This window comes from Perognathus longimembris, chromosome 13 (genome assembly GCF_023159225.1).
Source record: "Perognathus longimembris pacificus isolate PPM17 chromosome 13, ASM2315922v1, whole genome shotgun sequence".
Lineage (NCBI taxonomy): Eukaryota > Metazoa > Chordata > Mammalia > Rodentia > Heteromyidae > Perognathus > Perognathus longimembris.
In genome coordinates, this window is record NC_063173.1 from 60,966,849 (window position 1) to 60,992,663 (window position 25,815).

At 47.7% G+C, this 25,815-nt stretch overlaps 1 protein-coding gene across 4 annotated transcripts in view; it reads left to right on the plus strand.

Moving 5' to 3' along the window:
- The window catches only part of Ppfia1 (PTPRF interacting protein alpha 1), an 83,184-nt gene that overhangs the window by 23,315 nt on the left and 34,054 nt on the right, over positions 1–25,815 (plus strand). For all 4 annotated transcript variants that reach the window (XM_048359665.1, XM_048359666.1, XM_048359668.1 and 1 more), the window contains exons 3-14: positions 10,667–10,768; positions 11,246–11,410; positions 12,159–12,233; positions 12,567–12,668; positions 12,886–13,107; positions 14,396–14,542; positions 16,407–16,541; positions 18,118–18,201; positions 22,167–22,298; positions 23,808–23,870; positions 25,020–25,099; positions 25,204–25,339. In XM_048359665.1, coding sequence (XP_048215622.1) covers positions 10,667–10,768; positions 11,246–11,410; positions 12,159–12,233; positions 12,567–12,668; positions 12,886–13,107; positions 14,396–14,542; positions 16,407–16,541; positions 18,118–18,201; positions 22,167–22,298; positions 23,808–23,870; positions 25,020–25,099; positions 25,204–25,339 — 1,443 coding nt within the window. The remainder of the gene's footprint in view (positions 1–10,666; positions 10,769–11,245; positions 11,411–12,158; positions 12,234–12,566; positions 12,669–12,885; positions 13,108–14,395; positions 14,543–16,406; positions 16,542–18,117; positions 18,202–22,166; positions 22,299–23,807; positions 23,871–25,019; positions 25,100–25,203; positions 25,340–25,815) is intronic.

Sequence of the window (25,815 nt, forward strand, 5' to 3'; positions counted from 1 at the left end):
CTTGCCTCCTACACATAAAGCTCTCCGTTCTATTCCCCAGCACCACATATATGGAAAACGGCCAGAAGGGGCGCTGTGGCTCAGGTGGCAGAGTGCTAGCCTTGAGCGGGAAGAAGCCAGGGACAGTGCTCAGGCCCTGAGTCCAAGCCCCAGGACTGGCCAAAAAAAAAAAAAAGACTGCCTGTGTGGAGATGCAGACCAACTAACCAGGAAGTTTTTTAGTAGACCACACTGTCTCTGGGAAGGTGGGAGGACGATGAGGCTTGGAGCTGCATGGCCCATCCTGGGGAAGCTGCTTGTCCTGTACTGCACCCTGAGCCGTTGACATCACCGCAGGGCCCAGCGGGTTGAGTGGCTGCTCAGGGATAGTCCCCTTCCTGCTCCGAGGCAGCTTGAGGGAGAGTGACTGTGAGGGCCACAGAGGCTGGCGCATCAGCTGCCCCTTGGAGTCAGTCGCTGTTCCTCAAGGGTGGACCTTTAGTCATAGGAGGAGGCTCAGGTGTTGGGTGGCATATGGTAGCACCAAATGGCTAGTTCACTGTCAGGCAAGAGATCTGTGCATCCTTGCTGGATCAGGACAACTTGCCATCTGTCCCTAGTGAGCTGTTCAGATTTCCTTCCTTCCGTTAACGCTATTGCTGCCCTTGTACATCCCCTCCTGATTCATCTCAATGAGACAGAAAGGAGGCTGTCTCAGACACGTGCGTGTATGCGACCAGCGAGGCATCTGACGGCTGAATGGTAGAATGTGCAGGAAATGGTAGTGGGTGGGTAGAATAAGGCTTGGAATGGGGGAAAATGTATGTTCATAATTGTTTTCTTGTGCAAACCATAGAAATATTTGTTCCAAAAACAGCTTAGCAGTGAATTAAGACTTTGCATGAAAGCACATTCCTGTGGATAGAGTTTTTGTGCCTTTCACAAACCTTGAAAGCCTGGTGCTTCCTTTTTTTCCTCTTCTGTTCCCTGAGTTGTGTTTCTGCTATAGATGGCTGTTGTTAGGGAGGCCAGGTGCTACCGGAAGCCCTCTTGCCTGGAGTGAACCTGCTTGTGCTTGTACAATAGCCTGCTTGTTAGCAGATGTCTTAGCTGGTAGCAGGGTTGCTGTGTGGGCCTGGAAACTGCTGCTGCTCAGAGGACCTCAAGGACAAGTTCAGTGACAAGGTGACTTGGTGTGCTGAGGAATTGAACCCAGGGCTTCATGCGTGCTAGGCAAGCACTCTACTGGTAAGCCACATTCCTAGCCCCCAATAAGAGTTTTATTGTCTGTAAAGTTGGGATACTATTTATTTTTCAATAGTATGTGATTTAGTGAGGGCTAGATTTAGTGAGGCTCACACCCTCACAAAATGGCCATCCAGCAGGGAGCAGGCCCCTGTCTGCCAATCCCTCAGCTTAGCCCCTTCCACATTGCCGTTGGGGAAGCTTTGGTGACACTTAATGAGACTTTACTAGTATTGGGAGCTCTTCCCTGAATGTAATGTTTTCTGTGGCTTCTGAGTCTTAAGCCACTTATTTACCAGGAGACCTTTGCACCTTTCTAAGCTGCCTGGTTCTGTATTCTTATTTGTAAAATGAGGTAATAATTGCTTGTGCCTTACTGGTGTTGCTGAGAATAAAATATGATGAGATAATATGAAAACAATTTGAAAATAATAAAAATTAACCAAATACAGAGTTACTACAGTTTGTGTCTTAGGTGTATTGAGCATAGTGTCTTGTACTCCTGCCTCACTCCTGTGCATGCCTGTAATCCTAGCACGGAGGCACCAAGGCAGAAGAATCATGAGTTGGAGGCTAGCTTAGGCTACGTATTGAGGCCCTCTCTTAAAAACCACAACAGCATCAAAGGCCCAAAACTATTCATTCTTGAGCTTAAGTTGCTGTTAACTTAGCTTTACTTGAGCCACAAAGGAAAACTTTTTTTTTGTTGGTTGTAGGGCTTGAACTCAGGCTTTGTTCCTGAGCTGCTTTGTGCTGAAGGCTAGTGCTCTATCACTTGAGCCACAGTGCCACTTCTGGGTTTTGAGTTGTTAACTGGAGATAGAAGTCTCATAGGGACTTTCCTGCCCTGGCTAGCTTTGAACCACGATCCTCAGATCTCAGCCTTTTAAGTAGCTAGGATTATAGGCATGAGCCACTGGCGCCTGGCAGAAAAACTTAATAAACTATCTTCATTAGTTCTTTATCTAGACTTTGGTTCATTTTTAATATACCTGATTGTTAGAGGATAAACTGCTTATGATTGGGGGCTCTTTTGTATGCAGAACATGGAAGTGGAGGGAGAAAGACTTCATGGTAGAAGTTTTCGCTGTCTAAGATAGTAATTCCATGTGTACTCAAGTGTGGACACTTCCACTCTGCTAGACACTTTCCTATAAGAGATGGAGAACCCACGTGGACTTAGGAAAGCACTGGACAGCATTGGCAGTGCTATGGGGCCTTCAGACGATCCTTTGTCGCTCTCCCTGGGAGGATCTGGAGATCCTTCACAGAGTCAGGGTAACGGGAGGCCAGCGGGCCTGGGCCTGGGGCCTGGACAGCGGTGGGAATAGAGCTCAGCAAGAGGAACACACACTAGATGTGCGGTGTAGAAAATTTGGGTCCTTTGACGGAGGTGCTGCACCCAGGAGGTAGGTGGTGGGAGAAGGAAAGGCGTAGGGAGCTGCGAGCTCACAGGAAGAACCTCTCGTGGGGAGGATCACGGTAGATGTGGTCTGCACTGGCGGAGGCAGGGCTGTGAAGGGCTGGAGACAGACGTGTCCAGACTCTTCCTTGCTTGACAATAATAAGCCCATTCTCTTTACCTTCTCCACTAATCAGCATACTTTCCGTAGGCAGTGTCATTCTGGCTGTGAAAACTGCATGACAGAGAATCAAAAGCCTTTTCAAGTTCAGTTATGTCTATTGCATTCAGCCTTCCTTAGATATATGGTCTTAACACAGTGGGGCATTTGTGCCTCTTTGACTTGTCAGCAGAGCGTAGTAAGTGTAGTGGGAGGACTAGAGGCCCACTCATTCCATGTGTGAGGGAATCCTCCCAGAAAGCTTTCAGGAGGGGTTTTATACGAGTGCCTTTGATTCATTCTGGAATATCTGCTTATTAACCTTAGCTTGCTGTCTTTCACCTGATGTGTCCAAAGCTGTACCAGATACCAAAAGGAAAGTGGCCTGCCTCATTCTTCCTGCCCCCGCCCTCTAGGCTTGGTTTTCTGTTGTGACCAAGTCTATTAAAGGGCTGGCCAGCATTTCTCAGTGTGTCTGAACTCAGCTCTCCACCCCAGGCAGAAATAGTGTTGTGTGACCCTGTAGTGTGTCAGTGTCCCTCCCATCACTAGTGCTTCCCGCAGCTGGTGGTGACTGCCTGGGCCTGGCTCCTAACCTCTGCATGTGCTAGCACTGGCTGAACAGCCTTGGGAAGTACTGTCAGAGAGCTCTCCAGCCATCTCTCTCATTGACCTGCACCTGGGAGATAGCTTGCGGATTGCTTAATCACATGTAAAAAACAAACAAACAAAAAACAACCCTCCATTGTGGCTTTCTTAAGTGCTCTTGAAAAATGGGAAGTGGGCAAAGCCTGCCTGACCAGTGTGGGGCACTGACTTCAAATCCTAGAACCACAAAAAGGCAAATGAAAATTGGTAGTAAACAGCATTGTGCATATGCCACAGTTTTTCTGGAGATTTGCTAACATAAGCTTGAAGGCAGCCACTGACATTGTATTGTAATGATCACAATGGCAGGGAGAGGGAGAGGGGTCCTTTGCCCCTCACTCACAGCTCCGAAACCTTTGGAGTTTCCAAGTGGCAAGTGTCTTGCGTATAAGCAGTTGAAGAGGAGAGGACCTGGAGGCTGGTCCGCTGGGGCCAGGATGTGATCATTCATGTCTGTGACAGAAAGCCCATTAACACCCAAAGGACTGGCTGGGTGCTGGTGGCTCACATCTGTAAGCCTACTCAGGAGGCTGAGATCTGAGGACCACAGTTCAAAGCCAGTCTGGGGAGGAAAGTCTTTAAGACTTTTTTTTTTTTTGCCAGTCCTGGGGCTTGAACTCAGGGCCTGAGCACTATCCCTGGATTCTTTTTGCTCAAGGCTAGCACTCTGCCACTTGAGCCACAGTGCCACTTCTGGCTTTTTCTGCTTATGTGGTGCTGAGGAATGGAACCCAGGACTTCATGCATGCTAGGCAAACACTTTACTGCTAAGCCACTTTCCCAGCCCCAAGAAATGCACTTTTTAAAAAGTATTTATTTTGGTGTTTCTAGACTTGAACTTAGTGTCTACAAATCTAACCCTGTCTCTTTCCCTACATTTTAGGTTTAGAAAGTCCTAGTCAGGGATGTCAAGCTGGCCTTGCAGTGGAGTCTCTACACTCCATCATCTGAGTGTCTGTGGTCTTGAACTTTTGTTTTGTCACAACACGTAAATCTAACAGGGTCTGGGAATGTGGCTTAGTGGTCGAGTGCTTGCCTAGCGTGCCTGAAGCCCTGGGTTCCATTCCTCAGTACCACATAAAAAGAAAAGGCCAGAAGGGGCGCTGTGGCTCAAGTGGTAGAGTTCTAGTCTTGAGCAAAAGAAGGTCAGCGACAGTGCCCAGGCCCTGAGTCCAAGCTCCAGGACTGGCAAAAAAAGTATTTAGGACATAGTCTATAATTTATAACATTGGAAGGATTGAAAAACACATAACAGATCCAGCAGGTCTGTTTCTAGGTGTACACCTTAGAGCAATCCAATACTTCCTTCTTGTAATATTTTAAATGGTTATATTTGTTTTAAAATGACATTTATTAAAAGATCTATCTAATTATGTAATGTTAGAAAATCAATGCTGTGCTTTTCTTGTAGTATAAGTAGACAAAAGGAAATTGGCTTAGGGTAGAGTATTTCATTATATGAATGTCTGGGCAGGAGCACTATCTAGAAGACATGAGGCGGATGTTTGTCCTTCCTCAAAATGGGTGGGCTTGAAAAGATGATCAGTCATTGCAGAAGAAAGTCTGGAAGCATAAAGAGGTGGCTGCTGCGTGAAAACTTGTGTTGTTACAATCAGTATAAGTGGGTGTCATTTGTATGTGATGAGAGAGAAGTTAATGACTGTGACTTCAGTCGGAATAACAAGCCATTACTGTGTAAGCTATTGACTACAGAAGACGTGAAGTATTGTCATCTTGCAAGCCAGCTGATCCATCCTCACTTCCAATGAGATGTAATTCCCTGCTCCAGATGGGGCTGGGGCCCACAAAGTGTTACTGAAAACCGGTTGCTCCTTGACCCTCTCTCCCTCCCAGCTCTGGCTTGTAGCATATGAACAGACTGGGTATGTACTTTATTGTTGTTTTGTTTTTTGCCAGTTCTAGGACTTGAACTCAGGGCCTGAACATTGTCCCGGGCTTCTTTTTGCTCAAGGCTACCACATGAGCCACAGCGCCACTTCTGGCTTTTTCTATACAAGTGGTGCTGAGGAATCGAACCCAGGGCTCCTTGTATACGAGGCAAGCAGTTTTACCACTAGGCCATATTCCCAGCCTGTATGTACTTTAAAATGGTTGTGTTGGTGAAGTTTTGTTTGTCGGTTATGAGGCTTGGACTCTGGGCCTGGGAGAGACAGAGACAGAGACAAGGAGACAGAGACGGAGAGAAAGTATTAGGGCTTGAACTCAGGGCCTGGGCACTGTCCCTGAGCTTTGGTGCTCAAGGCTAGTGCTCTACCACTTGAACCACAGCTCCACTTCTGAGTTTTTGTTTCTTAATTGGAGAAAAGAGGCACGTGGATGTGTTCCTATCCAGGGTGGCTTTGAACTGTGATCCACAGATCTCAGCTATAGCTAGGATTACAGACACGAGCCACTGGCACCTGGCTAAATTGTGTGTATGTGGTTTTATTTATTTAAATTTATTTTTTTATTATTATAAAGGTAATGTACAAAGGGGTTATAATCCATTTCATAAGTCAGGTACAGAGTACATTTCTTTTTGGATAATGTTAACCCTTCCCTCTCTTTAACTTATTAAAGAAAAAACAATGTATGCTAACCATTAGATTACTATGATGGTAATCAAACTGATCTTTATTGGCTCTGTTTGAGGTTTGCTGTAGTCTTTTTTTTTTTGGTCATGGGGCTTGACCTTTGGCCCGGGTGTTGTCCTGAGCTCTTCAGCTCAAGGCTACAGCTCTACCACTTTGGCTCTACCACTTTGAGCCACAGTACCACTTCTGGTTTTTTTGGTGATAAGTCTCAGGAACGTTCCTGACCCAGGCTGGCTTTGAACCGGGATCCTCAGATCTCAGCCTCCCGAGTAGGTAATACAGAGGGTTTTTTTGAGCATTTTATCACTCACCAGCGCTTGGCTTGCTGTAGTCATTTTTTTTTCAGTAACAATACAGGCAGTTCACATCAGAGCCTGGGTTTTGTAATCCTAAACTCTAGAATTTCCTGCTTACTTTTTATCTGAACTCCTAAATTAAATTTCTTTTAATACATTTTCAGTTGTCAACTTCTTGAGTAAAGAGAAAGATTTTTTGCCAGTCCTGGGCTTTGAGGTCAGGGCCTGAGCACTGTCCCTGGCTTCTTTTTGCTCAAGGCTAGCACTCTGCCACTTGCGCCACAGTACCACTTTTGGCCTTTTCTGTATATGTGGTGCTGAGGAATCGAACCCAGGGCTTCATGTATATGAGGCAAGCACTCTATATTAGTCCACATTCCCAGCCCAAGAGAAAGATTTTTCTTTGAGTAAAATAATGGCAAGTTCCATGAATTTTGCTCTTAACCCATAGTAGATCTTTGTACAAGGGGATGGTTTTGGTACTGAATTTATTGGAAATACCTATAATTTAGCCAAAATAATAGGAGTGAACTGTAGTAACAGTGCATCTGTATCTCTGTATATGTTGTCAATGTTGGGGATGAAACCTGGGGCCTTGTGTGTGCTAGGCAGGCACTCTGCCACTGAGCATACCCATTTTGGATTTAGTGGGCATAGCTAACCATTATGTGATTGAAGATGGTGTGGGGTCAGCAGAGTTTTAGGGAAGGGTGTGAACAAGACAAAGATGGACAACAGGGACACAGAGGCCTGTGCTAGGGGCAATTTGGCCATGCTCACCTTTCGGTGTCCAGCGGTTTTGATACCTACATCTCAAGTGCCCTCCCAGCTTCCAAGTCTGTCTGTCTGTTTTATTTGTACATTGTAGACATTTTTTCCCCCCACTGCTACAGGAGTTTGAACTGAGGGCCTTGAGCTTGTTAGGCAGGCTCTCTATCACTTCAGCCATGCCTCCAGCCTCATTGTTAAAATAAATGTGCCACTTTGCCTTCCTGAGTCCTATGTCCTAGGCTCCTGCTACCACATTGTGCTTCGTGCCCACCTGAAATCCTGTGACAGCATTGTCATCTGAGTCCTGTGCATCCCACATCTCTCTCACTTTGTTGCATGTATTGGCTGAGACTTGTGCCCAGCTTACTCTTGTTTACTCCACGGTCTGCTGACTGTACAGTGACCCCTCACCTATTGTAGGAATTATGTTCCGGAGATCCCTCAGTAGTTGAAAACCCACAAAGTATAGCAGCATTATATAGCCGTCTCTTATATATCGCGGTTTACTTATTGCTACTTTGCAGGTTTTCGCCTATCGCGGGGTCTCTGGAACATAGCTCCTGCAATAGATGAGGGATCACTACGTATTGTTTTAAAAGCCTGCAGTACATTAAAGCCTCAATAAGTGAACTATATCAATAAGTGATATAGCGAGGGACAACGGTTAGGTCTCTTCTCAATGACATCTTGGCCTGTCTGCTTCCAGATGGTTCCTTCCCAATCATAAATGCAATGACAGTGCATCTATTTTTCTTAGTGAAATTGGAAGAAATCCAGAAGGAACTTCTGGATTCAACTCCAGCACCCCCCCCCCCCCAAGTCTGGATTGATGTTCCCGTCTCCTCTCTCATACTGTGGGAGAGCTCTGAAGAGGATAGCCTCTCAGCCACTTGGCCCTGTCCTCATGAAGCTGCTCAGTTACCACTCAGTCTGTTTTCCATTTCCTGGATTCTTGTCATCACATGCAAACATCTGTCTCATCTTCTGAAAGGGCATTTGTGACCCAGCCACTGTCTTCTTTCTCTTTCTCTTGTATGGCACAGATCGGTGCATTTCTCCTTTCCCCATTCTGTTTTGTTCAGCCCACTGCTGTAGCAAACAGTTCCTATAACCATGTGGTGGTCATTATTGGTCTCCATTTAAACACATGCCACAGTCGGCATTGAGTTAGCTGACTCGACCTGCCAGCATCCGGGTGTACTGGTTCTGCTCGTGCCTCACTGGCCAGGCCCAGGCTCCTTGGTGCCCTTTGATGGCAGACTCTAGAGTTTGAACCCCATCCCCAGGCTGCGTTTGGTGCCTTAGTAATTTGCACGGGGTGAAGCTCACTGGACACCCACTTCCCTACACTGCTAAGAACTTCATGCTTGGAACTGCACAATAATCTTCCCGTATTCAGCATGCCTGAAATCGAATGCTTAGCTCTGTCATTCAGCACACTTTTCCCCTATTCACTTGTTCTCAGAAAGCAGTGACTCCATTCTTCACCTGGGCCTGTCTTCTCAGATTGGACTCTGCTCTCATCAAGAATCCCTGCTTCTCTTACAGACTTTTCTGAACACGGCTTGTCAGGGGCAGGGGCGGGCGTGTGTGTGTGTAAGCTAACCAGGGCGTGTGTGTGTGTGTGTGTGTGTGTGTGTGTGTGTGTGTGTGTGTGTGTGTGTGTGAAAGCTAACCAAGGCAGGGGAGAACTTGTAATTCTCCTGCCTCAGCCTCCCAGGTACTGTGCAGAGCCACCCGTTGATACATATTCCTCGTTTGCAGTTGCATGGGGAGCAATTGCCAGGAGCTTTGAAGAGTTGTTTTTTCACCCCTTTCTCTACCTTCCCATGGGGGGCAGGTCCCAGAGGTCCTCCTGTTGCCAGACTAGGAGTGGATTACCCACATTCTGGTGCCTGCAAGAGAAACAGTGGTTTCTTCTAAGAGAAATTGAGCAAATGAAAGTGACTGCTAGCTTACCACACCATGAAAATACTCAGTGTCCTTCAGGGTCTCTGCAAAGTCTCCCTCTGAAATAATGGTCAAGAAGCAATACATTGTTTAATTCTACTCTTCTGTCCCATACAGCACAGGTAGAGCTTCAGCTCCTTCATAGCCCACACTGGCCTTGGGTCATGAAGGATGGGTAGAACGCAACTTATGCAATTGTCCATTCTTTCCTAGTTCTCCAGTTGATGCACTCTCCATATGGAAGGGCTGATTGGTTTACCAAACCTCCTCTGCCCTTTAAAGGAAAACACTAAAACAAAGAAACATTGGCAGTTGCTTTAACTTAGTTTTTCTTTGTTTGTTGTAGGGCTTGAACTCAAGGCCTGGATGCTGTCATTGAGCTCTTTTGCTCAAGGCTAGTGCTCTGCCACTTTGAGTCATAGCTCTACTTGAGGTTTTTGAGTGGTTAATTAGAGATAAGAGTCTTGCAGGGACTTTTCTGCCCAGGTTGGCTTTGAACCATGTTCCTTAGATCATAGCATTCTGAGTAGTTAGAATTACAGGCATGAGCCACCAGTGCCCAGCTAAGCTTTAACTTACTTTGAAGGTCTTTTGTTCCATTGAAATATGAGTGAGGAGCTAGAGATGTTAAGTGGAAGAGAGCTTGCTTACAAAGTGCAAGGCTCTTGAGTGGAATTTCAGTATGAGTTTGCGTGCGTGCACACACACAGACACACACACAGCTGGTCACCAGTGGCTCACCAGTGCCCTCTAACCCTAGGAAGCTGAGATCTGTGGGTTGTGGTCTGAAGCCAGCTCTGGCAGGAAAGTCTTATGCGATTCCTGTCTCCAGTTACCTACCAAAATGCCAGAAGTGGGACAGTGCCCAGGCCCTGAGTTCAAGCCCCAGGACCCTTACAAAAAGAAAAAGAAGAGAAACCTCCAGGGGTGGGTCACTGGCCAGAGATGCAGCTTTCTACTCCTTTCGGGAAGGAGGAAGGGAGGGTGGCTGTGGATTTCTGTCCGCTGTGTCCAGAGCAGTATTGCAGTGCTAGCGAATGGCAACGCCACGGGAACAGCCAGCCCTGTGATAGCTCACCCAAATGGATGAGCAGCCTTCCCACAGTTTGCAAAAGGCTCCCCCCTACTTGTGAAAAATCCATCTTGTAGAGTTGACTAAGCAACTTCTGCAGACTTAAGAAACTGGGTCTGAGACACTGCTCAGCCTTCTCCCTTGGGGAATCTCCGAAGCCTTACGATCTCCCAGGGGAGACTCAGCATCTGGACAAGAAGGCAGACCAGGTGGTTGCCTTCCAGCTGTTTCCCTTCTAGGTCATGTGACTGTGAGTCACTTAAAAATGTCCTCATTTGCTTCATCCCAGGTCCCAGTTTTGGAATTACTTTGATCTTCTGTGGATGCTGAGGAGGGGGGCTTGGACCCCCCACCCCCTGCTGTGCATCCATGTGTACCCCAGGGTCCTGGTGGTGGGAAGGCACATGGCTGGGGGCTGATCCAGAGGGAATCTTGGTCTCTGGCCTGTTGGTGGCTCTTTCCCCTCTCTCTAGAGAATCAGAGACTGTGGAGGCTAATGGAAGTCCTTCTCTATGTGATTGTTTGTCCTTTTCCTTTGCTGCTTTCTAGGAGTTTGCAGCGCTCACAAAAGAACTGAATGTGTGCCGGGAGCAGCTCCTTGAGAGGGAAGAGGAAATTGCTGAGCTGAAAGCAGAAAGGAACAATACCAGGGTTAGTCTTGGTTCTGGGTCTTGTCTGCCTTTTTTTTGGCCAGTTCTGGGACCTGGGCTCAGGGCCTGAGCACTGTCCCTGGCTTCTTTTTGCTCAAGGCTAACACTCTGCCACTTGAGCCACAGCGCCCCTTCTGGCCATTTTCTGTATATGTGGTGCTGGGGAATTGAACCCAGGGCCTCAAGTATACGAGGCAAGCACTCTTGCCACTAGGCCATATCCCCAGCCCTCTTGTCTGCCTTTGTAGTCAGTGTGGGGACCAGTGTTGCTGTCCTCGAAGGAGACAGACAGCTCTCCTGCCTGGGTCATAGTTGACTGTGCTCTGTGAGCACAGCGTCAGACAAGGCACGAGACTTTGAGAGCTGAGGGAATAGCTCTACCTTTCTGCTGGCTTCAAGGGATTCACACTTGGTTGAGAGGACTCAGAGGTGATTGGGAGTTGCTCCTTGTCACCTTTCTTCCATTCTTCTGTTTCAGCTGCTGCTGGAGCATTTGGAGTGCCTTGTGTCCAGGCATGAGCGATCTCTTAGGATGACAGTGGTGAAGAGACAAGCACAGTCCCCCGCCGGTGTGTCCAGTGAGGTGGAGGTGCTCAAAGCTCTGAAGTCCTTGTTTGAGCACCACAAAGCCCTGGATGAGAAGGTACTGCCAAGCTCTAACTGTGGGGCACCAACATGCTGTGGTCGTTGACACTATGGGTCACCAATACTGTGGGTACTGACACTGTGAACACTGACATGCTGTGGGCATCAGCACCATGGGCACAACACTGTGAGCATCAACACCTGTGGGGCACCAACACGGGGCATTGAAGCCTGTGGGGCAGCACCAACACCGGAGGCTTCGATGCCTGTGGGGCCCCGACACTGGGCACCGGTGCCTGTGGGGCACTGACACTAGGAACACCGACATGCTGTGGGTATCAGCACAGTGAGGCACCAACACTGTAGTTAACAGTTCCTTGAATTCTTACAAAGACATCTCTCTTAGAAGACGAGTGCTCTACATGGCTAGCAAGCACCAGCTGGCACATGTGTCTTAACATTGATGAATTCTCTGCATTGATTTGCTATTACGATTTTGGTAATCTATTCAGGGGCAGAATTTTCCCAGATTTAAAGTTGAAAGTTATTGTGGTTTTCACCTGCCGCCTGAGTATTGGGAAGCGTGAGACAGGAGGAGTATGAGTTCCAGGCCAACCTGGATTACCTGGTGAGAGCTTATCCCAGAAAACAAAAACAAAATAAATTCATTCGTAAGGAAGTCTTTTGACAGTAAATGTCAATGAAAGATACTACAGTTATTCTTCCATCTCACTAATACCACGTTAGGTAACTGTACCTATATGTACCTATGAAGTAAATGCATGCAGTGACCCCTTTATTTCCAGGTGCGAGAGCGGCTCCGAGTAGCACTGGAGAGGTGCAGCTTGTTAGAAGAAGAACTGGGTGCTACACACAAAGAGGTGAGCTTGAGGCACTGTCAGAGGTTAATAGAATACTATCCCTAAGCATACAGAGTGCCAGACGTCAGAGGTGTTTTTCTAGTTGTGCACCATTCTGCTGGGGTTGCTAGACTTTGATGTCAGCATTCAGTCTTTTGAATAGATGGTTTATCCTGTAGGTATGAATTCTAACAACCTGTGTGTGTTCAGTAGGAGAGCCTGGGCTTATGCTGTCTTTTTATTCTTTGTTTAGCAGTGTATAGTCTTGCTTTTCCCAAAGGCATTTTGCTATCTTTACTCACTTAACTTATTTAAGATGTTTTACCCTCCTCATATTCAAGTTTTCTGTTTTAGCTAATGATTCTTAAAGAACAGAATAATCAGAAGAAAACACTAACAGATGGGGTGCTTGACATCAACCACGAGCAGGAAAACACACCAAGCACGAATGGAAAGGCAAGTCACTGGGCTTTCTCTTGGTTTCCCTTCTGGTACTCCTGGTCCCCGCCATCTATATGGAGCTGTTGAGCAGCTATGCTGAAAATATAGCACCTGCATGCAGTGTCTGCAGACTGTAGAAATCTTACTTGGGTAGCCCCTGCTTGCTGGAAGTGTTTTATCATAGAGTGTACTAAACATGTCTGTCTGTAAGGGTCTATCTTTTTTCCATCAGAGATCTTCCGATGGATCCCTTAGCCACGAGGAAGACCTTGCGAAGGTAATGGAGCTCCAGGAAGTCATAGACAAGCAGTCAAGAGAGCAGAGCCAGATGAAAGAGCGTCTGGCCGCCCTCTCCAGTCATGTGGCAGAGCTGGAAGAAGATCTGGACACAGCCAGAAAGGATCTCATCAAGTCTGAAGAGATGAACACAAAGTTGCAACGAGATGTCCGAGAAGTGAGTGGTGGCAAAGATTGCAGTGTGCTCAAGTCCCCTTTCCCATGCTGCTTTTCTCTTGTGCCCGCCCATCTTCTTCCACCTTGCACTATTGTGTGAGTAACAGGAACTGGCTGCCTCATGCCATGGTGGCAACACAGCCTTTTCCTGTGCAGATGTTGAGGGGTAGAGAAGGGCACACACTGGCTTTCCTGGGGTTCCCTCCTGCGCTGCCTCAGACTGTGCGCCGTGCATGTGTCCTTTGCCTTGTTAGGTGTCTTTCTCCTGTCCACCTAGCAAGTAGACTTGGTATCGGCCATCCTGTTGTGGTGTGAGGTGGTCTGTGACAGGCCACCTTGTGTTTTGATGTGCCTCTTTAGTGGATGGTATGGTGTTGGCTATCAGAGGTCAGGCCAGCGCTAAGAGTGGGATGTTCACTCTCACCTGGTCCTCGGGACCATAGTGTAAGAACATACCTGGATGTACCCATTTCTAACAGCATTTCTGCCTGGGCTTGGAGACTGTCTGGCACTTATCCATGGGGTCTCCTTGCTGCTCAGCATGTGTGGGGAGCAGAGAAGCTTAGCATGAATAATTTTATGCAAGAGTGCAGACCAAAGGAAAATATTCCCATATATTACAGACCCTACTAGGTTATATTAGTTTTTTGCCTGCATTAGATAATTTATGTGTCCTGGTCTCAGTAGTGGGTAGTGCATAATATTAATTTCATTACAAACTTCAGTGGTATCTAACTAAACTTTGACTTCCATTCCCATTTTTCAATGTGTTTGTATGTTGTAAATTGCATGAGATTTCTATACAACTTCTGCTGCACAAAATTGAGACCTGAGTCTTGCTGCTATGTCCATTAAGAAGGCTGCACCCCATCCTGTCAAAGCTCCTTTGTAGCTGGGGCAGACATAGGCCACCCCTCACTGGGGTTATCTTCATCTGCTTGGGTTCTTACAGTATTGGGGTGGCTTACTGTGCATATTTTAAAATATATTTGATGACGTGAAGCTTATTTTTGTATGTGTTTTTTAATACATTTCATATGTAGAAAAGAATAAAATTGATGACATTATAAGCCATCAAGTATGTTACGCCAGATGAACCTGTGCTAGTCACACCTCACAGCCGGATGTGTCTGATGTCTGAGGCAGGTCCGTCTCAATCACATTTCAGAAAATGGACATGTATCATTTTAGTTTGGGGGACCGCAACTTTATGTTTTGCCAGGTGTTTTCTCCATAGAGCGTTTGCAGATGTTGCATATCGTCACCTGCCTTTTCCCTCTGAACTGCAGGCCATGGCCCAGAAGGAGGACATGGAGGAGAGGATCACCACCCTTGAAAAGCGCTACCTTGCTGCCCAGCGCGAGGCCACATCGGTACACGACCTCAACGACAAACTGGAAAACGAGATTGCAAATAAGGATTCTATGCACCGGCAGGTAATGGACTTCATGGGCCTGTTTTTGGCTTCAGTTAATTATTAATGAAGTTAAAGTTCCTTTTGTGCTGAAAGTTGCATGTGGCAAGTCAAGTCCAGTAGCAGTTTTATGATCTTAGCATATTATGTTGAGGAGATGGCGGGTTACTTCAGCTTAGAAGCTGTGTTTATTTGAGGTTTAATCCATGTGCAACACCCTGAGTTCCACCTCCAGCACTGGAAAACAAAAGGTGAAATCATTTCATAGAGCTTCAGTCCTTGATTTTTTTTAATGATGTCTTTATTTTAAAGTTTTAATCAGGGCTGGGGATATGGCCTAGTGGCAAGAGTGCCTGCCTCATATACATGAGGCCCTGGGTTCAATTCCCCAGCACCACATATACAGAAAATGGCCAGAAGTGGCGCTGTGGCTCAAGTGGCAGAGTGCTAGCCTTGAGCAAAAAGAAGCCAGGGACAGTGCTCAGGCCCAGAGTCCAAGCCCCAGGACTGGCCAAAAATAAATACATAAATAAAGTTTTAATCATTCATACTAAATGAGCAGAGTGACAGAGAATTTCAAGATAATTACTTGTTGGTAACTGGGAACAATATGAGAATGGCAAGTTAAAAAGAAATCAGTCATAAGATTAGCATCTCTGTACTCATTGACAAACCACCCTTACTCTTGATTCTGTGTAATCTCAGATGCTTGAGAATTAACCAGAAAAACCTGAGTCAGCCACACACGTGTAGCCTCAGCACTCAGAAAGCTGAGGCAGGAAAGATTGAAAGTTTGAGGCCAGCTTATGCTAAATCATGTGACACCTTGCCTTAAAGAAAGTAATGTTGGGCTGGGAATATGGCCTAGTGGCAAGAGTGCTTGCCTCATATCTATGAAGCCTTGGGTTCGATTCCCCAGCACCGTGTGTGTGTGTGTGTGTGTGTGTGTGTGTAAAATGGCCAGAAGTGGCGCTGTGTGTGTGTGTGTGTATAAAATGGCCAGAAGTGGCACTGTGTGTGTCTGTGTGTGTGTGTGTGTGTGTGTGTATAAAATGGCCAGAAGTGGCGCTGTTGCTCAAGTGGCAGAGTGCTAGCCTTGAGCAAAAAGAAGCCAGGGACAGTGCTCAGACCCTGAGTCCAAGGCCCAGGACTGGCAAAAAAAGAAAGAAAAAGAAAGCAGTGTTGTAATAATGTCATTTACAAAGTAGTCGGTATAGCTTGCCATTGAGTAAGTATGCTCTTGGAAGATTGGAAGCTTGCTCTGTGCTCTTGGCAGAGCTGTCCCCTCCAAGAGAGCCTCACCATGAAGCTTGGGCTGGCCTCAACCTTGAGAGTCTGCTGCCTCACCTCCCAGAGTCCTGCGGTGACAGGCAGTGGTCACGACACCCAGCTAGTACTGAGGGGTCTGAGGTTGTTTATTTTTGACCAGGATTAGTACCAAGTATTCTTACCCTAAGTTGTTTATAAGAATAAGTCAGCTTAGCCTGGTGCCTGTGTCTCATGCCTATAATCCTAGCTGCTCAGGAGGCTGAGATCAGGAGGATTAAGATTTCCTGGGTGGGAAAGTCCATGAGACTCTTACCTTCAGTTAACACCAGAAAGCTGGAAATGGAGCTGTGCGGCTCAAGTGGTAAAACACTATGATTGAGTGAAAAAGCTCAGGGACCTGCACCAAAAGTAAATAAAGCTTCTTCAAAGATATTTAGAAGAAGCAGATGTTTTGTGAAGTAAGTTTGTTCATCAAGCCCAAAAAGATAAATGAGAAAAGCCTCACTCTGAAGCTGCTACCCAGAGGCCTGCTGCCTGTGGCGGTACGCATTCCACTTGTTTCTGCTGCGCATGGCAAGTGCTGGACCGCTGTACTCTCACACTGAGCTCTCCTCTAGACGGAAGATAAAAACCGGCAGTTACAGGAGCGCCTGGAGCTGGCGGAGCAGAAGCTGCAGCAGACCCTGCGGAAAGCCGAGACCTTACCGGAGGTGGAGGCTGAGCTGGCCCAGAGGGTGGCTGCGCTCTCCAAGGTGCGTTGGGCTGTAACAGGTCAAGAGCCAGAACTTGGTTTCTCTCGTCAGTGCCCCTGAACCCCTAGGGTCGCTCTGACTCTTGTCAGTGCTTGTTAGAGGCGAGACTGCTTCTCACTGTCCGACAGTGTCCTCCCTTGTCCTCTCCCTGAAGTGCCCTCCTGTTTGCCAGGAATGTGTTGTATGTCCACAGTGCTGTGGTTCTTGTCATAGCCTAAAGCGTACACGGGAAGCTGTGTGGCAAAGGAGGATAGTAGAGTTGTCAGGAACGGAGAGCGGTGCTGGGCACTGGCGGCTTCTGCCTGGAATCCCAGCCAGCCACGGAGGCTGGTGTCTGAGAGTCACAGTTTAAAGCCAGGGCAGCCAAAGGCCAGGAGCGGAGCCGTGGCTCACGTGGTAAAGTGCCAGCCACTAGCAAAAGTAAGCCCCAGTTCCAGCAAAAAGAAAAGAAAAATGAGAAAAACAGAGGGAAATGCTATTCTTTTTTAAAGACAATTGAATAAACTTTATAGTAAATTTTTAAGTAATTTTGTGTTTTGAAATTACTTAAAAATGTGTTATTTTGAGACGGAGTCTTGTTAAAGTGCCTAGGTTGGCCCCAGCCTCCTGGACTTGAGCAGTTCCTCTGTCTCTGTCTCCGGTTTAGCTGGACTACAGGTGCACTTGATCATTTCTGGCTTAAAAAATACATGGGTTTCAAGGAATCTGTATTCATGTGTTCAACAAGCGCGAGCAAGGCCTGCACAAGAACAGTGCCGCCACTGTGGAGATGGAGGCAGGTGAAGAGGTGGCCTGTGGGGAAGGCTTGGGAGCTCAGCGCAGGCGGTCCCCAGCGGGGCGAGGAAGGCTCAGCAAGAGACGTCGGCTGGCTGGGCCGGCCGGCCCAGAAGCGGCCGAGCACGCACCATATTGGTGCCTGGCAGGATCCTGTTTGCACTGGCTTGGACTTTGCTGCTAGGGAGGGCCAGGGAGAGGAGAGTGTGCCCAGCGGGTGAGGGAGACCTAGGGTGCACTTGGTGGTCCCCAGCACCCACAGGCTTGCCCCCTGCCCCCGGCCAAGCGTGTTGCTCTCCGCCGTATCAGAACCTTGCCTCCCCTCCATGACCTATTTTAAAGTCTTCCGTTTCTTTCCTCCCTACTGTCTTGCCTGTCCTTGTCGGCTTTATAGTCTGACCCTTTGTCTTCTGGGAGCTCTGCTGCCAAGGAAGCTAAACTGTTGGAACTTACTTCCAAGCTTAGGAAGGTAGAATGTGTACCTTGCTCCTCTCTCATGCTTGCTGCTTTCTGCTTTCCATGCTGGCTCACAGAATGAGTCTGAGGATGGGGAGTCTTGAGTCCACGGAAGTCAGCTGGGGTGGGGGGACACAACGGCTTGCTGGCACCCGCACGCTGAGAGGTCAGCTGGCTCACAGTGCAGCACACGGGATCACAGAGGATGTGATGGACGAGTAAACACCGTCCCTGCCATCGGGTTGAAGTCCACGCACAGCATGTGGTGCTTGCTGCTGCTGCGGTAGTATATAGCACGTCGGCGGCGAGGTGTGAGTAGGTGAGCTCACCATGTCTTTGCTGGCAGGCTGAGGAGAGACACGGCAACATTGAGGAGAGGCTGCGGCAGATGGAGGCACAGCTGGAGGAGAAGAACCAGGAGCTGCAACGGGTATGTATGGAGCTGGAAGTACTGAGCAGACACTGAACCCAGGACTGAGGTGCGACCCAGGCAGAGCTATTGGGCCTCCTTCCTGCTGGTCCTCCCCTGTGGCCTCCCACTTCAGCCCAGCTGTGGTTCTTATTGTAGGCTGTTGTTTGTGGCCTCATCTCTACTGCCTGGATGTGCATACTCCCCACACACTGGCAGATTAAGGATAAGTTGCAGCAGAAGAGATCTGTGCCATTGGCAGTGCTATAGAATGGGCAGGACCACCAAGTCCAGGAAGGTTTCTTGCTCATCTAACGATCGGGACTGCTCCAGGTGAACAACCCTACAGGCCCCCAGTATGGTAACACCCTGCAGAAGCCCTGAGCAAGTTTGTACACTTGCTCAGCATGTGACACTGTCATTCAAAATCTCAGACCAGAGGCTTGGCTTCTGTCCCCAAATGGAGAGTTGTTGGAAGGTGTTGGAGGAGTGTTTTGGAACCAGAGGAGCTGCAGTGAGAGGAGCCTTTGGAAGCATGGTGGAAGGTGGTGTCAGTTCCAAGTTTCCCTTGCCAGAAATGAGCCACTGTCCCAGTGGCGCAGCCAGGAAGCCACCCAGCCGCATGTCTCCGGGAGGTTTTTAGCAAGAAGATGGAGGAGGAAGCATTGGTGTCCAATTGTAGAGCCCCCGTACCTCCACATCAGCCAGTGTTTTGACATTAGCTTAAGGCTGCTAGACCTTGTTTTTACAAGAAGCCTGTATTCTTTCTTTAATTTCTTAGTTTCTGTTTTTATTTTGTGAGGGGGCAGGGGTTGGTCATGGAGTTTGAGCCCTGGGCCTGCACACTGTCCTTGAGGGCCTCCCACCCCCCTCTCAAGACTAGCATTCTACCACTTTGAGCCACAGTGCCACTTCTTGGACTTTCCTGCCTGGGCTGGCTTTGAGCTGTGATCCTCAGATCTCAGCCTCCTGAGTATCTAGGAGTACAGGCGGGAGCCACCAATGCTGCTGGGCTTACTACTTGATTTTTTATTAACTGTTATATGAAGATTTACCTGAGTTTTTGAGAGAAGAACAACTTAAATTTTTTTATTGTTATAAAGGTGATGTATCAGAGGGGTTACAGTTTCATAAGTCAGGTAAAGAGTACATTTCTTTTTGGACAATGTCACTTCTTCCCTCACTCTCTTCCCTGTTTTTCCCTCCATACCCACTCATAAGTAGAAGCCTGTATTCATGGCCATGTACTGCAGAGAATCAGCCTACCTCCCTGGAATTGATCACTATGAAGCGCAGTTCCTCCTCTCCTCCTCCTCCTACCTCTACACACTGTTGCCCTGTAGGCAGAGAACACCACATTACATATTGTCAGAGCCAGTTCATGGAGCTATGCAGGGCAAGTGTGTTGTGTTGTGGATGTGTATAACTGGAAATTGAGCTATTTTCCTTTAACAATGATATGTTGACAGAATAAGCAAACACTTCAGGAAAAAGGACATCGGATCCTCTGTGTCCTGTGAAGTATGTGGGTATGTGGCTCTTTAGATAATGACAGTTGTGAGCTATTAGGCACATTCTGAGGGCTTTATATTTAACACTATGCCGACCTTGGGAGCCAAGGGGCATGCTACCCATGTTTTCCATTGTGGATCTTGCAGGCACTGTGGCCAGTTCTTGTGGACTCGGCTCTCCTGCCTGGGCAGCACAGCCTGAGGGTCCTCTGTGGCTGCAAGGAGCCCCTGAGTGTACACCAACTGCATTCTGGTGATAGGGAATTGGATGCTGCCTCTGAGCATCCAAGGTTAGGGCTAAGGTTAGGGTTAGGGTTAGCGCTAGCCTTGAGCCCAGAGAGGTTCAGGAACAGAGCCCAGACCCTGCGTTTAAGCCCCAGCACTGGCAAAAAAAAGAAGTCTCAAGCCAGGCACTAGTGACTTAAACTGGTTTTTTGTTTTGTTTTGCCAGTCCAGGGCCTGGGCACTGTCCCTGAGCTGCTTTTGCTCAAGGCTAGCACTCTACCACTTGAACCACATCGCCACTTCCGGCCTTTTCTGTTTATGTGGTACTGAGGAATCGAACCCAGGGCTTCGTGCATGCTAGGCAAGCACTCTACCACTAAGCCACATCCCTAGCCTATGACTTACACTTGTAAACCTAGTTACTCAGGAGGCTGAGATCTGAAGATTGAATTTAGCCCAGGCAGAAAAGTCTAGGAGGCTCTTATTTCCAATTAACCAGCAAAAAGCTTGAAGTAGAGGTGTGTGGCTCAGTTGGTAGAGCACCAACCTTAAGCAGAAAAGCTCATGGACAGTGCCCAGACCCTGATTTTAAGCTCTAGGACCAGAAGAAAGAAGAGGAGGGAGAGGGGAGGGGGAGGAGGAGGAGGAAAGAAGGAAGAAGAGGAGGAGGAGGAGAAGATGATGATGATAAAGTCTCCCAGGGCTGTCAATATGGCTCAGTGGTAGAATGCTTGCTTTGCATGCATGAAGTTCTGGGTTTGATGCCTCAGTACCACATAAACAGAAAAGATGGGAGTGGCTCAAGTAGTAGAGTACTAGCCTTAAGCAGAAGAAGCTCAGGGACAGTTCCCAGGTCTTGAGTTCAAGCCCCAGGCGTGGCAGAAAAAAGTCTCCCAATTCCTGCTGACACTTTTCAGTTCTGCTTTGTAATTCAATTGCATTTCTTTTCTTTCTTTTTCTTTTTTTTTTTTTTTTAATGCCAGTTCTGGGCTTTGAACTCAGGGCTTGAGTCCTGTCGTTGATCTTTTTGGCTCAAGCCTAGCACTCTACCCCTTGAGCTACACCTCCACTGCAGACATTTTGGTGGTTAATTGGAGATGAGAGTCTCACAGACTTCCCAGCCTGAGCTGGCTTCTCAAGATCTCAGCTTCCTGAGTAGCTGGGTGACATGAGTGAGCTAGTGGCATTGGCTGTCCCTGAGCTTTTTATTGTGCTCAAGGCTAGTGCTCTACTACTTGAGCCACAGCTCCATTAATGGCTTTTGGTGGTTAATTGGAGGTACGAATCTCAACAGACTTTCTTGCTTGGGCCAGCTTCAAACCACAATTAGGATTATGGACGTGAGCCACCTGGTAATTCAGTACATCTCCCTCCCTCCCTCCCTCCCTCCGTTCCTCCCTCCCTCCCTCCCTCCCTGTCTCTCTCTTTTTCTCTCTCCTTTCCCCCTCCCTCTTTCTTTCTTCCTGAGGCTTGAACTCAGGGCCTGGGCAATGTCTCTGAGCTTTTTGTGTTCAGGGCTACCACTTGCCCTACCACTTGAGCCATAGCTCTACTTCTGACTTTTTTTTTTTTTTTTGGCCAGTCCTGGGGCTTGGACTCAGGCCTGAGCACTGTCCCTGGCTTCTTTTTGCTCAAGGCACTCTGCCACTTGAGCCACAGCGCCAATTTTGGCTATTTTCTGTATATGTGGTGCTGGGGAATCAAACCCAGGGCCTCATGTATATGAGGCAGGCACTCTTGCCACTAGGCCATATCCCCAGCCCCTACTTCTGACTTTTTGGTGGTTAATTGGAGATGAGAGTGTCACAGACCTTTCTGCCTGAACTGGCTTTGAACTGTGATTCTCAGATCTCAGCCTCCTGAGTAGCTAGAATTATGGGCATGAGCTGCCTGCACCTGGCCTAACTCATCTTTTGTCTCAGATGGACCCAAGCTTTTATTTATGCACCAGTAATTTCTCTGCCAGCATGTAGATATCAACTTGATGCTCATGAGTCTACCTTGTACATCCATTTGACAGCTGGTGGCTAGACCATTCCTCAAGCCCTTAGTACTTTGTTTAATGGAAGCAGCACTTCCAGAAGATCCCCTCCCATGGAGTGGTTTTCCAAGCTTTGTTTGCATCTGGACTAGGGATGGAAGTGGGAAGGAGCAGTGGCACATGTATTGACTCAGTGCTGGGTCCTGTTGCTCTTATGGAATGACCATATGTCTGCTTCACATCTGAAGTCTTTGCTTCTCTTATTTTAGGCCAGGCAGAGAGAAAAGATGAATGAGGAGCATAATAAACGTTTATCAGACACTGTGGACAAGCTTCTTTCAGAGTCCAATGAGAGGCTTCAGCTCCACCTGAAGGAGAGAATGGCTGCTCTGGAAGACAAGGTAGTCAGGCAGCTGCCCTGCAGAGCACTGCCCCCCCCCCCAATAGTGCCTGTCCTCTACTGTGAGAAGGTTGGGGAGCAGGGAAAGCACAGTAGACAGCCCAGGAAGCAACACACAAGCTGCCACCCAGTCACTGAGCTGACTTTCTTATTGGTTGTGTCCTTCCTATGTTTGTTTGGGGGCAAATTATTTGTTCTTATTTTCTGTTCTCCCAGAGAGAAGCAGGTAAGTGGTTTCTTCCAGGGCCCGGCTAGGTAAAGACTAGAGGTGTGGTTCATTCAGTAGAGAACCAGCTGTGACCAGAAAGCTGAGTAAGATCATGAGGCCCTGAGTTCAAGCTTCAGTACTGGCGTGCATGCATGAGTGCGTGTGTGTACACACACGCACACAACACACACACACACACACACACACGACCCAGATAATAAATAGTTTAGGCTTCTACTAATCATGTGTAAATAAGTGAACTAATTTTGTGGTAATTAACATTCAGCATACAGACAGCCATAGATAGCACATAAATGAATGTTCCAATAAATTTTACTTAGAAGCTTGGCCTGAAGTGCTAGGATTCACAAGGCAGAGGCAGGAAGATTATGAGTTCAAGGTCAGCCTGGGTGCTATAATCACAAGGCCTGGCCTCAAAAAAAAAAATGCTTCTTTTAACTTTAAAGAAACAGTGTGGGCTGAATTTGGCCAGTAAACCCTAGTCTGCCGTTCTCTACACTAGAATCTCTATCTGGCCCAACCCTTGAACATAGAGCATTTTAGGCATGTGACATAATAGTAAAACCAAATGTTGTTCTGTACCAGGCCCTGCCTTCTTTCTCTTCTCCCATTTGGTTTAAGAAGGCTGAGCACCCTCCCGCCGCCCACAGTATAAGCCTGGCTCCCAGCCCTTGAGGTGCAGAGCTCTCTGGCCATTTCCAGCGTTCTTGCAGACCAGATGGCTGGGCAGGCAGCAGCGTGATGAGTGCGCTATATCCCCGGGGTGAGGCTCGAAGTCCTCCTGAGATTGGCACACAAGGGAGAGCCAGACCCGGCTCAGAGACTGATGATTACCACTCACCACCTGTATTTCACACACCGCATTCTTAGAGACCACACAGGGAGGTTACTCCCACCCCCTTGCCTGTGGATCAACCTTAACCTTAGGTACGAATGTTTTTATTTTACATGTGAAACTTAAATTTCATGTTTTTCAAGTCACCAATGAATTGCAAAACCTGAAAGTCAGTATAAACCAGTTTATCTGCTCTAAACAAACTCACACCTTGACTTACACGTTACAACTTCATTCAGCATGCTTACATTTGGGAATTTGATCAGAAAAGGACCCAGTTGTCTATGAGCAATGGGATAACTGTCACTGCCTCGTGGCCAGACTTGGGCTGGGTGCTGCTCCTTCGTGCTTCCATCTGACCTTTCCTTTTGTGCGGTACTGTAGTTTTTAACAGTTGTGGAATGTGTTTAAAGCATCCACACTGAAGTACTCTGTGTCTTTTCCAGAATTCTTTATTACGAGAAGTTGAAAATGCAAAGAAGCAATTAGAAGAAACACAGCACGATAAGGTACTTAGGTCCTCTCTGAGTCACTGAGCGCCATTAGTTGCTGACTGGTGCTGGGTTCTTGCAGTTGAAGTTACCACCAACGCTTAGTGGAAGCTGACTGAGATCAACTCTCTCAGAGAGCTGTCAGTCCATCAGTGTAAGATCTATAACGTGATGCTCAGAATCCTGAGTCCTGGGGTTGAGAGTAAAATAATTAGCATAAACTTTTTCATCAAAAACACTTTTCAGGGACTTGGGGGCATTGTTCAAGGGGTAGAATGCCTGCTTAGCAAGTATGAGGTCCTGAGTTCAAACCTCAGTACTGCCAAAATAAAACAACCGTAAAAGAATAACAAAAACAGCGCTATAAGAGCTGTAGATGTAGCTCTGAGGTAGAGAATTTGCCTAGCCTTTGTATGGCCCTGGGTTCCACACAAACCAAGAAAAAAGCCCTCAGAATAAAAGAACACTGTCAAGCAAATGCATCATGGACCCCATATAATCTTGAACTTTCTAGTAACCACATTTGAAGTATAAATAGGTGAAATTAATTTTATTTAGCCTAATATATCCAAATGTTATCATTTCATTGTGCACAGTGTGACATTAATGAGCTGCTTTACAGTTTTTCTTCACGCTCAGTCTTGTGGAGTCACTGCCCGTGTCATTTGGCTTGTGAATTCATGGCCTAGAAGCCGTGTGTGGCAGTGGTCTCTGCACTGAACAGTGCAGACCCAGAAAGGACAGCGTTGTCTAGAGATGTGGGTCTGGGAGGAACAGCACAGTGCTGTTCTCTTCCCTGCAGTTCAGGCACATTCCTGTGACTAAGTCACACCTTTTCATTCGACAGGCGGTAGGTTCATTTGGTGGTCTGTTTATTACAGAACTCAGGGAGAAATTTTCTCAGCTGGGAAACGGTATTTATAACTGCTAACTTAACCTGTTATAGTTATGTTTAACATTTACACGTGTTCAATGCAAATAGTTCTTTAAAATTTTTTTTATTACTATAAAGGTGATATACAGAAGGGTTACAGTTACAAAATTCAGGTAAATGAGTACATTTCGTTTTGGTCAGTGTCACCCCTTCCCTCACTCTCTCCCTGCAAATAGTTCTTAAACATAAAAGAGCTTTTACTATGAGTCATCTGGCCATCTGCCGTCTTACAGGACCAGCTAGTCCTCAACATTGAAGCACTGAGGGCCGAGCTCGACCAGATGAGACTGCGGGGCGCCTCGCTTCTCCACGGGTATGTTGGTGGCGGGTGAACCCGCGTGTTTCATCACCTTTGTGTGCTTCGCCACGTGTAGGCCGTACAGTTGCTTCTAACACCAACTTTCCTTTCCTTTCCAGCCGCCCCCACCTGGGCAGTGTCCCGGATTTCCGGCTCCCCGTGGCGGACGGGCACATGGATGCCTTCAGCACCAGTGCTGTGCTGCGGCGTCCCCAGAAAGGCCGACTGGCAGCGCTGCGGGACGAGCCCTCCAAGGCAAGGCCTCGCTCTGCCCTGAGCTTGCCCCCACCTGTCGCCCCCACAGCCGCCTCCCGGGCTGCTTGTGTCTCCCCTCCCTCTTCCCTTTCCTGCCACTTCGGGCTGAGTTACTTGAAGGTCATGCTTGCTTTGTTTGTTGGTGTGTTTTTTCTTAAACAAAAATTTTGATTAAGTGAATACATACAATTGTGATTTAGTGAAAATTCACATTTCTGCTACCGGAGCAAATATCTGAGAGGAGGGGTTTACCTCAGTCACGGTTGTAGGCGTTTTGGTCTGTTTGGAAGCTGTTGGCAGGGCCATGGTCCATGGTCCATGGAGGCACCATGCTTAGAGCCAGAGCGGCGCCTGTCAGGGAGGAGGAAGCCAGGAGAGATGGGGGCTGGCAGTGCTGCCCTGCTGCCGTTCTGCTGGAGTGCAAGCTGCCCAGGGCGAGGGAACAGACAGCCACAGAGGTTTTACTCAGGCAGCGG